The sequence below is a fragment of the Ictalurus punctatus genome, chromosome 12, assembly GCF_001660625.3.
Source record: "Ictalurus punctatus breed USDA103 chromosome 12, Coco_2.0, whole genome shotgun sequence".
Lineage (NCBI taxonomy): Eukaryota > Metazoa > Chordata > Actinopteri > Siluriformes > Ictaluridae > Ictalurus > Ictalurus punctatus.
Window position 1 is genome coordinate 13589212 of NC_030427.2, and position 15867 is coordinate 13605078.

At 39.8% G+C, this 15867-nt stretch overlaps 1 protein-coding gene across 1 annotated transcript in view; it reads right to left on the reverse strand.

The window, feature by feature from the left end:
* Positions 1-3599: 3599 nt before the first annotated feature.
* The window catches only part of scn1lab (sodium channel, voltage-gated, type I like, alpha b), a 54119-nt gene continuing 41851 nt past the window's right edge, over positions 3600-15867 (reverse strand). Inside the window, exons 21-27 of the mRNA XM_053684292.1 lie at positions 12850-12972; positions 11874-12149; positions 11592-11645; positions 9285-9422; positions 8854-8958; positions 6978-7248; positions 3600-6861 (exon numbers count right to left, since the gene is read on the reverse strand). Coding sequence (XP_053540267.1) covers positions 5666-6861; positions 6978-7248; positions 8854-8958; positions 9285-9422; positions 11592-11645; positions 11874-12149; positions 12850-12972 — 2163 coding nt within the window. The 3' untranslated portion in view covers positions 3600-5665. The remainder of the gene's footprint in view (positions 6862-6977; positions 7249-8853; positions 8959-9284; positions 9423-11591; positions 11646-11873; positions 12150-12849; positions 12973-15867) is intronic.

The following is a 15867-nucleotide window of genomic DNA, read 5'->3' on the forward strand; positions in this document are numbered from 1 at the left end:
TCCCCTGTCTCTTTGCCATCCAGAGAGTGATCGAAGACCAGCCGAAATCGCGCTGTCAACTGCTCTAAGGATGAGATGGTACTGCTTCTCTGCTCCCATTCAGCCGTGGCCCAGAGGAGAGCTCCCCCAGTTAACAGCTCCATGAAATTGGTGATTCTCCTTGCTTCCGGCATCTCTGGGTAGCTCGCGAAAAACAGGAAGCATTGGAGGAAAAAATCCCTACAGCGTGCCAAATCCCCGGCATACTTCTCCGGCGCCGGGAAGAAACTGAGTAGGCGTCGGTGTAACGACCGGCGCGGTCTGAATCAGCCTATTTACCTGCGCAGTCAGGTAGGCTAGCTGCTGGTTCTGGTCACTTATCATTCTCCCGTGGCTATCAATGGCTTGACGCCAATCCGGGTTACCTGCTGCTTCCGTAGGGAGGGCGAAGTAATCTGTCACGCCTCGTTGGCGGAGATGGAAGCAGTTGCAGATATACAGAATCAAAGCAGTAAAATCCAAAGGGAGAGGCAAAGTCCGTGGTCGTGAAACAGGCTGGGGTCAGGAAATCAGGCAGGCAAACAAACAAAACAAGGCAGGGCAGAAATCGAGGTCGGGGACGGAAACACTGGTCAAAGTCACTTTGTCAAAATACACTATGAAATGGCTTGGATAATGGCAGAGAGCAAGTCTACTGAATGTTTACTTCGCAAAGTCCTTTAGTTCCCAAAGTCTCTTATATGCTGTGTGTGAGTGTGTGTGAGATTGGTTGCAGGTGTGTGCGGTTAGAACTCCGGGGAGGGTGCACACATGTGTGTGTGGGAAGTGTAGTCCTCAGCGGCCATGTTTGTAGTTTGAGGTGTCTCCTGGGAAACTGAGTCATGGTTAGGCTGTGATATGACACACACACACACATAACACAAACACACACATGCACACACACACACACACACACATACATACACACACACATGCACACACACACACACACACACACACACACATACATACATACACAAACACGTACATACACACACACATACTGTACATAACTGACTCACTGACTTATGGGTACAAAATTAAATTAAATTAAAATAAAAGGAAGAAGTGGAAACAGTTACAAAAGGCAAAGCATGGACATACTTTTTGGAGCCAGTGACCGCTTTAACTGTAAAATACATTTCTTTCATGAACATTATTTAAATGTGAACAATAATATTTTGTCATGTAAGACATGAAACATCCTATTCTTGAATGAATGAACAAATAAATGAACTAATGAATGAAAGAAAGGATGAATGAACAAATGATAAAGTTAATGAATGAACAGACTAACAAAACAAAGAAACAATAAATGATGAATGAATTAATGAATTAAAGGATGAAAACAATTCAACAAACAAGCAAATGAATGAATTAATCAATTAAAAGATGAGTGAACAAACAAATAAGCAAAGAACAGACAAGTGAACAAATGAATAGACAAACAAGTGTATGAATAAATGAACAAACAAGCAAATAAATGAACAAGCAAGTGAATAAATAAACTAACAAACAAATGAACAAATGAATAAACAAACAAATAAATAAGCAAACAGACAATGGACAAGTGACTGAAACAATGGACAAACAAATAAACAAATAAATGGATGGATGAACTAACTAACTATCCAACAAACAAATGAAAGAACAAATAATGTCAAAATTGTTATGCATTCTCACAATCATGGGAAAATCTGGCAAACATGTAAAAACCTGTTGGGCAGTATGGTGATGTCAGGTTGCTAGGCAACAGGAGGAGAGACTCTCCAGCAGGGTCACTTCTGATTACAGAGTGTTTCCTCTCTCAATCACACAAACACACAAGCAGTTGAACCTGAGGTAAAGTTGACATGTGGTATCACCCTCAGCTCAAATGATTATTTTTCAGCTTTATATCTTGCTTTAATTTTCCTCCTGTTTTATTCTCACTCTAATTCAGAGCACAACATAGAACTTAATTTGTGATTAAGATATCGTCACATGATAAATGTTTAGGTTTAAAAAAATATATACAATCAAAATGGTAAATGCTGCATTTATATAGTGCTTTTTTAACCTTAACGGTTCTACAAAGCGCTTTACACTGTGTCTCGTTCACCCTTTCACACACACACTCACACACCAATGGTAGCAGAGCTGCCATGCAAGGCGATAACTTCCCAGCAACTTGGGGTTCAGTGTCTTGCCCAAGGACACTTCAGCATGTGGGGTGATATGGGCTGGGAATCGAACCGCCAACCCTATGATTAGTAGACAACCCACTCTACCACCTGAGCCACAGCCGCCCCATTAAAAGCCATTAAATAGTGATCAGAAATTGAGCTGCATATTAAGCTTTGAATAAATGATGCTTACTGTAGCTGAAACAGTCGATCGATGGCCTTATTTGAAAAATAAGCACGACCGCACCTCTTTATAATGTGCACAGATGTATTGGTCGTGGCCTCATTACAGCACAGGTCAGAGCAGCTCCTCAGAATTCAGATTAATAAGCCTCCAAACACCATAACTGTCAGAATACCAACAAACATCCTCAGTGTGGGAGGTAAAGAGAAAGTCAGAACAGTTGGTACCCAAACAAAAGAAGTCCAGTAGAAAGCAGAGAGTCAGTTTCAGTCAGGTGGGAGACAGACTGAATCCAGATATTTTCATTTATTCAATTTACTGATTCAGTTGCTTTAAAGTTTAAAGAAAGGAAAATTCTAGGGGAAAATAGTTAATGAAGGGGTGGTGTGACTCCTGAGCTAATCAAGATTATGTTACTTTCAACAAACAGATCCATGCAAATCGATTCACATATTCATGAATCATCGATCACTAGTTAGCAAATGATTCATCCAGACGTGCTTTACTCGTACTCAAAGCATGAAATGTAACTGTAAATGGATAAAAAGTAGGACACCGTTCTTTAATAAATAAAAAATGGTTAGTGTAGGTAAATTGTAGTATAAGAGGAATAAAACAATTTGAGACGTAGTGTTATTTGTAAAATAATCCGTTTGAGATTGTAACAGATTCAATTAAAAAATAATAACACTAAATGTAACTATAAATGAGTAAAACATACTGCATGGCATGTCATTTGTAATAAGTAAAAAAAAAATCCTAGCGTGGCAAATTGCAGTGGTATAGGAGGAATAAAACACTTCAGAAGTCGTTTCAAAAAGAATGATTCATTCATGATTCATTCATGATTCATTGATTCGCCAAGTAGATTGAAGTGCTTTACTCTTACACAGCATTAAACATAACTAGAAATGGATAAAACGCATTACTCTGTTCTTTAATACATTTTTTAAATTGTTAGTGTTGGCAAATTGCTGTGGTCTAAGAGGAATCAAACACTTCTGGAGTCGATTCAAAAAGAATTATTCACTGATGAAACATTGTTCACTAATCAGCAAATGATTCATCCAGTAGATTCTGTGCATTAGTCTTCCTCTTAACTCCAATTTCACCAACTTAGTTATAAATAATAATAAAACCATTTCCAACATATGGAAACCCATACATTTTCTGTATAACTGATGCATGCGTTCACAAATTCTGCTTTTAGAAATCAAACACATTTCTTAGACTTTCAAAGATATTGGCTTCCCAAAATATGCTTTATTTTGGAAAACTACGGTGTACGTCAGAAACCTTTTTGCTCCGATTCAAAGGAATAAAAGTCATTTTGCACATTCTGAACACACATTTTCAACAAAAGAAAAAAAAAAAAAAACATTTCAATGTAACAAAAAAAAATTCTCAGTTGATAGAGATAGAAATTTCCAGTACAATGTGGGGGCTTCATGACAGTCATGAATATCGTGTGACAGTTATAATGATGAGGAAATTAAGTATACTTTGGTACAAAAAATATGATCTTTATTCTTTTGGCTTTTTAAAATAATGTCACCATGTAGTTGGTTAGTATAGTGCATGCAGTTTACTACAACACTACGAATGAAATATGACGACCACTGATTGCTTCATAAATTTATATGTACATTTAAAACCAGGACCTGGCCCTTACACATACTGTAGCACTTTGCAAAAAAATGTAAACAAAATAAATCAGTTTAAAAAAAAAAGAAGGGAAACATGAGATCCAAACTACTATTTACAGTATTAACATTGAACGAGCGAATGAGAATAAAGCACATCAATGCTGGTCCCAGTACAGTCACATATACTAGTTCTCTGTCTCACACATATATACTATATATCTCTCACACACACACATTCACACAGACACACGGAGATAATATGCATCCAGATGGCAGTGTAAAAGTGCTCCTCTACAGTGTCGAGTACAGAGGTGAGATACAGAGTGCTGATATGTACAGACAGAATCACCACAAGTTTCAACAGAAGAACTGATCGTAACTGCAAATATCCTCCCCCATCCCCCCGAACACATACATGACATTTAGGGGTTCGTGATTGTTGTTCTTCGAGCTCAAAGTCGTCTGCCAGCTTCCCTGCAACAGAATGTTCGCTTTGGAAGAAAGACATCATCTCTCTTTTGAAACCAAGAAAGCAGGAGATTTAAGAAAGAGATTTTCTTTTCAAATCTGGCATTCTGGCGTGGAGACATTCAGTAAAAGTTGTGGATGTGGTTACCATCGTAGCATGATATTCCGGGGGGATTTTGTTCAAGGGTGGACATTCAGGCTTCTGAGAGAAAGTCAAATCATGCACCAATCAGAAAGAAAGCGTGGATTTGCAGTCAGCTTCCCCTGACCGTGCTTGTTTTATTTTCTCGATCGTCTGTTTTGTTGTTCTGATGAATAAGGCAGCGCTGCAATACATCTCTATCTATAATTAGAATTATATAAAACATTCCCACTACCCCAGTGGCTGTAAAAATCCTGATCCCTAAATGGACACTGTGCTCACAAAGAGCAGATACTTCCTGCCTATTTGATTTCACATAACTGGTAACATATAACCTGTTAAATCTCTCTTTCTCTCTCTCTCTCTCTCTCTCTTTTTTTTTTTTAAACTAAAGTTCTACATTACCATACCCTTGACAGACTTGCGCTTTGATGAAACAGTTCACACAATCGAAAGAACGAGTAGAAAATTTTGACATGATTCTAAAAAAAAAAAAAAATGAATGAATGTAAGAAAAACAGGTGCAGGTATATCATAATACGCCATTTGACAACAAGGACACCAGTGGTAGTGGCAGTGCTAGCTACTGATGACCGTGTAATAGTTTCCTAGCGTCCTCAGGATTGCTGAACGACACTCGGAATGAAAAGACGCGTCCGACAGCTCCTTTCTACACACACCCAACTCCTTCTTAACAGTCACAGTCACTCTTCTGAAGTGTACGTGTGTATGGTGGAGTGTGTGTGGTGTGTTGTGCGTTGAACAACACGAACATGAACATGTCTCATCACCATGCATCCTAGTTGGTCTCTCATCAATACGCACAGTCACACACTCTCTCACACACACTCACACACACACACACACACACACACACACACACACACACACACACACACACACACTCAGTTTGGCATGAGTCCCAAAACCTTTGCAAAGGAAGTCCATAACTTTGTTCCCATAAAATCTGTAAACAGTATCTCATTTAAAGAGCAGTCTTCATCACGTTCGTTTCGTTCTCTCTCTGAACAGTCTCAGGATTTCATTTCTTTCTCTCGCGTGTGTCTTTTGTACTGTTCTCCTTCTCCCGCCTTTCCTTCTCATATTTGTCCTTTTCTGACTTGGCCACGCTGTTGTACGAGGGCGGTGAAGCCGAAGACGGGGTCATGTCCGTTTTGTCTGATGCCGAGTTCTCTGGAAACTTCCCGATCATGAGAACCTCTTTAACAGGCAGAGATTCGCCGTTATCCTGCATTCGCTGGCGGTACATGTCTGACGCCTTCTTGATCGTGACGCGCATGCGGTAGTGTCGGAAGGCTCGCTGGATGATGATGGCTGACATTTCCTCCTGCTTGCGCCGCAGGGTGGTGGTGATGGGCTCGTAGGACACTTTGGATGGATTGGAAGCCATGAAGCGCTCCTCCATCTGGCCCCGCAACGCGTCCATCTCACCCTCCTCGCCCAGCACACGCAGTGTAAAGGCAAACAGGATGTCCAAGCAGTGGATCCGGTCTCCGCTGACCATCGGCAGGTCCATCGCGATCAGCTGGATCTTGTTGGGCTTAGGGATGCGCAACGGTGGGTCCAGGACATCTGCAAAGTCTGACAACTTGTCATACTCAACAAACTGCGTAGCGTTCGGGTCGAAGCGCTCCCACACCTCGTAGAACATCTCAAAGTCATCCTCGCTTAACGGTTCGGCACTTTCCTCCGTAGCAACGCTAAAGTTCTCCAGGATGACAGCGATGTACATGTTGACCACAATCAGGAAGCAGATGATGATGTAGCTGACGAAGAAGAAGATTCCCACTGATGGGTTGCCGCAGTCGCCGCGGTATGAGTTGCCTGGGTGCTCAGTCTCACTGTCGCAGTCAGGTTCACGCTTGTTCAGGATGGGCGCCAGAAGCCCGTCCCAGCCAGCGGACGTTGTGATCTGGAATAGGCACAGCATGGAGTTTCCAAACGTCTCAAAGTTGAACATGTCATCGATTCCGGCTTCGTGTTTGACATAGGCAAAGTTGGACATGCCAAAAATGGCATAGATGAACATGACCAGGAAGAGCAGGAGTCCGATGTTGAACAAGGCAGGAAGTGACATCATTAAGGCGAACAAGAGGGTGCGGATACCCTTGGCCCCCTTGATGAGACGGAGGATACGGCCGATCCTAGCCAGCCGGATGACTCGGAATAAGGTGGGCGACACAAAATACTTCTCGATCACCTCTGAGAGGAACATTCCTGCAAATTGAAGTACATCATATTATGTTTTATTCATGAGAATACGTGAAACGTGATTTCTGAGGCAAACACATTCGAGGAGTACGTTTCTTACCAAACACTTTCCCAGGACTTACCGACGATGGACAGAATCACAACCACAAAGTCAAACACATTCCAGCCGATCGTGAAGTAGTAGTGTCTCAGCGAGAACATCTTCAGCACACACTCGCCGGTGAAGAGCACGATGAAGACCAGGTTGATCCAGTACAGGATGTTATCCATGTCTTGTGTCTGGTCATCAGTTTCCACCATCATGGTCACCATGTTCAGGCAGATCAGGATCATGATGATGATGTCGAAGGCTTGCTTGGTGATCAGGTCAAAGACAAGGCCCTGAAGTTGGTTCTGGAAAATGAAAAAAAAATGTCCTTACTAATTCAGTTAAACAACTTTCTTTCTTTTTATATTAATAATGTACAGCACTAGTTATAGCTGAGTGCAAAGGTTTGTATCCCCTACGGAAAAAAAAACACTAACCTGTACGAATGATCAGTTTTACAATTTAGCTATAAACAATACAAGTCAGAACACACACTCTGGGGAAACGAGTTCTGTTGCAGATCGTTCAAAATTACGTCCAGGTCACATTCATTTACCCAACTTTACTTCCTGTCTATCACATGCATGAGGCATTTACAGGATACAGGACCAACTCTGACTGACACGTCCATGTGTAAAAACTGTCTGCAAGTTTACCGATACGTCATCATAAAAAAAAAAAAGCTATTCCATTTTAATGCTGAATCTTTCTTCAGTCTTTACTTGTTTGTTAGCTTGTTATTCACTGCTACATAAAAGTTTTTGTTTGGCCAATTTTTCCCTAGAGTGCAAGCCAAAATCAGCAGAAACATAGTTTGAAACAAAACCGAAAGAAAGAATTTTTAAGATATGTCAGGAAAATTACAGAATGTCCATCCATCCATCCATCCATCCATTTTCCATACCACTTATCCTACATGGGGTCAGGGGGGAGCCTGGAGCCTATCCCTAGGGCACTCAGGGCACAAGGCGGGGGACACCCTGAATGGGGTGCAGGGCACAATCGCACACATTCACACACCATGAACAATTTGGAAAAGCAAATCAGCCTACAACGTATATCTTTGGACTGGGGAGGAAACCAGAGGAAACCCCCTAAGCACAGAGAGAACATGCAAACTCTGCGCATACTTGAGTGGAGGAGGGACTCGGACCCATCCCCGGAGGTGCGAGGCAAACGTGCTAACCACTAAGCCACCATGGCCCTCTATTACAGAATATTTATACTAGAGCTCGACCGATTGATCAGTTTTGCTATCGGTTATCAGCAAAAATCCACACCGATAGTTTGTGTAGCGGCTGAGAAGAGGCCGCTGTCATTACACAGTATGATAGCGGCCTCTAGAGGTGAAATAAAAACACTGACAAGTATTCTTTGATTCATTTTGGATGTCTCTATTTTTATTTATTTGGATTCTTACTTTTTGGTTCAGTTTTGATGTATATCTTTTATTTACATTTATATTTATTAATAGTTAATATATATATTAATATTTATACATTAATTTAATAAAAAAACGCACAGTGTATTATCATGGTACAGTCAGCACTGTTTATTTTTGTAATAATAATAATAATAATAATATTTTACTCTGAGTGTTATGTTTTCATACAGTATCAATTAAAAAAACAATAGGTTTTCGGGTTATCGGCAGGTACTGTTAAAACTTAGTTATCGGTATCGATAAAATCCAGTACCGGTCGACCTCTAATTTATACCACATTCAAGAAGGGAGATTCTGATACTGACATCCTGTTGATTTTTCACTATTTTTCAAAATTTTGTTAAGAAATGTCTGTGAAACTGAACTCTGCAACAGTTTGTCCAGGGGGATGCAAACTTTTGCACCCGACCATACATAAAGCACACTCCTTTTCTCATTTTTAACGTGTTTAATATGCCGTACGTACTGTAGGTCTGGGGATGGGTTTCTGCGGTTTCTTCGAGCCGAGCTTCTTCATGGCGTTGTAGTACTTTTTCTGCTCTTCTGTCATGAAAATATCCTGACCTCCGAAGTAAAGGACAAAAAGAAAGAGGCTGGTTACAACCTCATCTGCATGAATCTTATCCGTAATCCAATCACACTGCACTCAGACCTGCACGCTAGTCACCTATGAACTAATAAATGTCAGTGAAGCAGAGCTGCTTTGCTAATGCATGTGAGGATTTATGTACCAAATATTTCTCCATGCTGTAAACAACAGATACAATTTCAATGCGATTCTGTTTTTAGGAAACAAACAATAGATAAAACATACACGTGGCTCCTAGCATGGATTTAAAATGATGTCGTGTGTGTTTACGGAACCCGCTCCCCATTTAACCCGCTCTAAACACTCATCTTTTTCTTCTGTTGGTTGAAGTTATCGATGATGACACCAATGAAGAGGTTGAGTGTGAAGAAGGAGCCAAAGATGATGAAGATGACGAAGTACAGGTACATGTACAGGTTCACTTCATAGTCTGGTTGTTCCTCCAGCTGCAAGATGAAATTTAATTAATCAATTAATTAATTTATATATATAGCATACCTAACTTCTCCATTTACATATGTGTGAAGGTCTGGCAAAACCCACTGGATGTCACTGTGTCTGAAACATCCTTTAAGAAATCATAAATATATTTCATCAACAATGTGGAACTGTTTTTATTGACTTTTTAATCCTGCTTCTGCTATCTTCCTGCAAAGATCGCATCTTGTAACGTGTTAGTTTAACCCTATGATCACATTTGCAAGAGAGAATTCAGTCATGTCGCTTGAAGTCTCTATTGTGGGCGTGGCCTGCCCAGGGCTTTTTTTTTTTTTTAGTTCTAATAAGAACTTGTAGTAGATATATACATGTACATAGCATAACTAAAGCTGACTAGTTTAACAAAAATGACATAATGCACTAATTAGTGTGAAAACCAGTCATTTGATTTCTATATTATATGCTTCGTACTAACTTTCAAAGCAAGCTAACTGTACTAGCTACATACACACACCAGAGGCACCAACCATCTCTGCTCTGTCCTTCCATGCATTATTTTTCTTTGTAATGTTTCTATACACATTTAACGAGAGGATCTCCTTCCAATATTTTACTTCATTGCATTCTCCGTATCAAATTTGCGTAGAATTGAGAAAACCTTCTTTGAACTGTCGCTTGTTGCGTTGGCGCCTTGTTCATGTCAAGCATGTATGTAGAAAATCACTCTGTCTCGCATTAGAATGAACACAGGTTTACAAATTTGGTGGTAAATTGTCTAAAACCTTGCTAAGTAAGTGTGATTTTTCCCTTCACACAAGCTGCGTTTACATGGACAACAATAATCCACTCTTAATCCGATTAAGACCATACTCTAATTAAGAAACTACCATGTAAACAGCAAGTTGTACTTACCTTAATCTAATTAAGGTCATAATCGAAGTAAGCAATAATCTAATTAAGACACGTGGAGTACTCCTGTTTTAGTCGCATTATGAACGTGTATTACAGACATGTAAACACCTTAATCACATTATTAACGTCGTGTGAGAGTTTTCACCGCATTTTGCGACAGGACACGATCACACACGGCAGTTTTACGTTTTACGAGAGAGTTCGGCCACGTCCCAAATCGCATACTTACCTACTATAGGCCTGTAGTGTGGAAAAATACATGTATCTCGGCTACTATATAGACGGTAACTACGCGATTTGGGACACACCCACGGCTTCAAGCAGTTGTCTATTAGCACGTATAGCACGACAAATAATTAACTGCACTTAAAGCGTTCGTAAAAAAATTTAATAAAAACACTCAAAACTGTATACGGTACCATAACGAAGACGAACTGTATGTTGATACATGAAATTCTGGAGGGACGTCGGAAGGCGTTGCGCGGTGACGTAATGACGCGGGCTGTTAATCTAATTATGTTCTACAACATGTAAAACGGGATCATGACAAGAGTATTCTAAAGGCGACTCATGTAAACACCTTAATCACATTACTATCTTACTCAGATAAAGGTCAATAATTAGATTAATTCTATCCATGTAAACATAGTCACAGTGAACATCATTATGATTAAGTTGTTGGGATAGTTATGTACCATAAATTTTTTACTTGCTTCACTTTCAGGGGCAAACAGATATTGAAATGCTATATCTTTATTTGTTGTTAAGATAAATTACAAAGATATAGTAGAAAATGAAGGGTTTTCCAAAGCCACTATGTATTTACTTATTATGAAACAGCTGAATGCACTTTTATAGTGATTTGAAAGTACAATATTATTTGCTCAGAGCTCAATGTTAATCGATGTGAAATCCACTTTAAGTAATCTTGTATATTATACCACACATTTTTTAAATACAGGCAATGCATCATGGTTAACCTCAACACTGCGAGTTGGCACAGAACGTTAATCGCTCAGTCATGCAGTAAACCCATGACTGTGTAGAGCTTGTACCACTTAGGGAGTAAAAGAGATCGGTACATATTACTGGTATAATTAATCCTAAAAATAAGCTTCACGCACTCCCACCTAACCAGACCTGCCACAGGGAACGCTTCAGTGTTCCTGCCACAGAGCATCAATTATTAGCCAAAAATGTAGCTTGCATATTTTTGAAAACCCCCACAAAGAGCAGCGTATTGTGCCGCTGCTGGAGAGACTTACATCGCGAGAGTCTACTGCGGCGTACATGATGTCCATCCAGCCTTTAAAAGTGGCCTGAGGTGAGAGAAAGGAAACGAGTTAAATATAGATATGGAGAACTATTTATCCAGAATAAAACGTCAGATTTACGCAAATTGATAATAACATTAATAGAAATGCGTTTGTGCCTTTTAATTGTTAAGAAATAGGGTTCTTTCAATGGTTAATGGTTCTAGGTTTTGTTAAAGAGAAACCCTTAATCGGGGTTAGATCTTGAGCTATTATTGTGAAACCTCTCCTCACCACTTGTAGTAGGGCCAGGTATCCGGCTCCCACGTTGTCAAAGTTGATCTTGACGTTTTTCCAGCGCGTGCTCTCGTTGACCAGTGCCATGCACTCGGACATGTTGTTCACCACGCTGATGGGTAACATCTCGTCCGTGGTGCTGTTGACGCAATGGTAGTACTTCCCGGCGAACAGGTTGACGCCCATGATGCTGAAGATGAGCCAGAAGATCAGACACACAAGCAGCACATTCATGATGGAGGGGATGGCGCCGAGCAGAGCGTTCACTACGACCTGCCGTAACACACACACATTCAAATCTTAGTCGCTGGAACTCTCACTTCCTGTATGATCACGCACGGTGGGCGGGGATTATCACATTCTGTATATTAATGGTGTTAGTTGAGTGAGGTACAAGGGATTACACACACTTCTGTTATTGCATTATTGAAGGAAAATAGTGACTAAGATCATTTGGAAAAAGGGTGTTCACTAATAACTATGAACGCTACACAGGGGCTTATTTTGGCTCGTGATGAACCGGTCACATAATTACACAGCACAGAGAAAATCGTACAGCAGCTGCTGTTGCTTCTAAATTAAAACTTTCTTTTGCTTGTTTTTTTTTTTTTTTTTTTTTTTTTTAGATAGCTGGGCTGACAAGAAGGTAGACACACAAAATCAGAACAGAAACGAAAAACCTTGCTTGAAACACGATGATGTCACTACATTTGTGTACTGCAAATGAAAGAGACACACAACACACAAAAAGACAAATTAAAGGTCAAAGGCACAACAGAAACAATAATAATAATCACAATAAGCACCACAGAGTCATCAAAGAACACGAAAACAATCATGCAAAAAAAGAAATTCCTGTACACTTCCTGTACACTTATTCATCAGCTGAATCGTATTATATAACACAGTTATAAAAAAGCATTGCATTTACAGTGACAAGTAAAAGTTCTTTTGTTTGTGTATGTGTTTTTACCCTCATGCCCTCGAAGCGTGACAATGCTCTTAGCGGTCTCAGAGCACGTAGAGTCCTCAATGATTTAATGGCACTCAGCTCAGAGTAACCCAGAGCAGTAGCAACAAGGCTGACCAGAGACACCTAAAACACACACACACACACACACACACACACACACACACACACACACACACACACACACACATACAAAGACATAGGAGAAAGCAATGTGATTACCAAAAAGCAAGTAAAAAAACAAACATATTTAACACAACAGCAAATGATTTTGGCTTCTGATACGTCCAGCTAGCTAGCACATTTCTAACACCCAAGACTGTTTTAAAATATGTCATAAATTTACATAAATAAGACAAATAAATAAATACAAAATAAATAAAAGTTCGGGTAAGCATTATGCTCACCAAACGCAAGGCTGACTTCGTTTGTCCCCGCCCACATGGCTTCTATCAAAACTATGTAGTCATGCTCATAACATCTCCGAGCAAACCAATGAGATGTCATGAGAAACTGATAAGAATTTGAATGAATAAGGGTTGGATTTTATTTCAATTTGTACAAAGTCATATAAAAAATATATGAATGCTGACCCTGCCCCTAACTCTCGCCTTAACTCAACCTTAACGCAACCTTTTCGTAACCTTTCACACGACTTCATTCTTACTAAAAGTTTAACTCGCAATATTTAGCTCCTCAGCTCATTTAGTTATATTTACTATGAACCATTTTTAACCGTTCAATCCACCAAAAAAAAAAACAAGCAGCTTGTTACCGAGAAACCACAAAGTGGTTAGGAAACAAAGTTACAGCTTTACCTCTGACCATTAAAAGTCAGTATGTTTACATGGACATACAATAATCCGATATTAACCCAATTAAGATGATACTCTGATTAAGAAACTAGCATGTAAACAGTGATTATTGATGACCTTAATCCGGCTAAAGTCATACTCGAAGTAAACAAATCGAATTAAGACGTGTGGAGTATTCCTGTTTTAGTCGCATTATCAACGTGTATTATCGACATGTAAACATGTAAACTTAATCACACTATTAACATCGTGTGAGAGTTTTCACCGCATTTTACCACAGGACACGTACACACATGGCAGTGCTCAACCATTTCACGGCAAACAAGAGAGCACGGCTGCGTCCGAAACCCCATACTAACCTGCTATATAGTAGGGGAAATACATGTATATGTAGTTTGGGACGCAGCCCACGGCTTCAAGCAGTCGTCTATTAGCACATATAGCATGACAAATAATTAACTGCACTTGAAGCTTTTGTAAAATTAAAAATAAAAACACCCAAAACTGTATACTGTATAACGGAGACAAACTGTATGTTGATATGTGAAATTCTGGAGGGACATCGGACTGCGTGGCGTGGCGTGTCTTATTCAGAATAAGCTCAATAGTTAGATTATTGCTGTCCGTGTAAACGTACCCACTTGCTGACTTGGAGACTCCTTCCATAAACGCTAAATAAACGTCTCCTCAGAGAAAACGTATTAACAACTACACGTTTTTTAATCTATGTGGGGTGTCTGTGTATAAATGTTCCTGTGTAAGCAGTTACAAAATAAATGTATTTTAATTTTAGAACCAGTGCATCGATATACAACTGTCAGAGCTGCTGTTATTAAAAATGAATCAGAATCGAGTATTCAGTGCTGTGGTTCAAAAAAGAGACATTTTTTTTGATGTTGTTCAGCAAATCAGGTGTTGATTTTCAAAATTTCTCTAGCATCAGCTCAGATCACATGTTTATATCATTAGTAAGAACTAATTCAAACAGTCTTGCTTGATGGATGCTCCTAGCGATAAGTTCAGCAAGCACTAAAAGTGTAATCCTTGCTGAAGGCTGAATAAAGAACCTTATGGTGTCAAGATATAGGAAATGAATCAACCTTGGAGTGGCAACAGTCACTCAGTAACTCGGGTCAGTTCCTCCATTTCAGTGTATTTCTACACAGATGCGTTACTGAGCAGCAGAACGAGAAGATAAAGTGAGGGTCGGGTGGAGAGTGGGTGCCGGCATCTCTGTGACAAGCTGGCACCCTCTGGGGAATTAAAGTCCCAGTATTCCAGGCTCATGTGTGTGAGAACGAGGTGGGAATGAGTCACCGATGAGTCAGCAGATGCTAAACAGACAACCACCTCCATCTGCTCCAGGGGAGCAGTATTATGCTGGTGTCTGAGCTCTGACCTATACACTGTATATACTATACAGTACATGTGTGTTGCAAAAAAAGGCAAGTTGAGTAAGGAGCTTTGTCTTCTTTGTTCTTTTGATATTTGACGTCAGTTTAACATTCAGCTGAAAAGTGGAAATCAAGGCTAATAACACAGAGCACTTAGACAATGATTTACCAGTTGCCTTCGATTTTGAAATGTCCACAATATTCGTAGGAGCTTGCGGTATTTACAAATTACCGCAGATTTTCCCATGTTTGGGCCAAGACACGTCATGTGACGTCATCACGATGCGCATTCAACCGAAGCTGTCATCAAATCACATGCACTGAACACGAGTATGGCTAAAAGGTACAGCTCATTTACCAGCAAACATCACTGCGAAAGATTGCAGTTTCGCCAATTGAAGTAGTTTAGCACAACAAACAAAAAAGCAGAATTTTTTTTTTTTTCAAAAAGCCGCAGCAAAATCTAGCCCGCAACAATAAAAACAACAAACTATGCGAAATCCTGTACAGACTGATTAAATACACAGTGAATTATAAACTGAGGATTATTCGGTGTCACAATTAGCAAGACGCTTTACTTCACCCTACAGTAAAGTGAGATTAATTTGAACAGTATAGAACAGGACAAAGAGGATAATCAGGAAGCATAGATACTTAACAGAGCAACACTTTGAAAGATACAGCTATTAATCACAGCGTAATAACAGTGAAGCTAATTAAAACCACATCTATTCCAGACAGACAATGAATTAAATTTAAGCTTCAAATTAAACCACTACACTGATTCAGTTGAGAAAAGGGCTGTTTTTCCT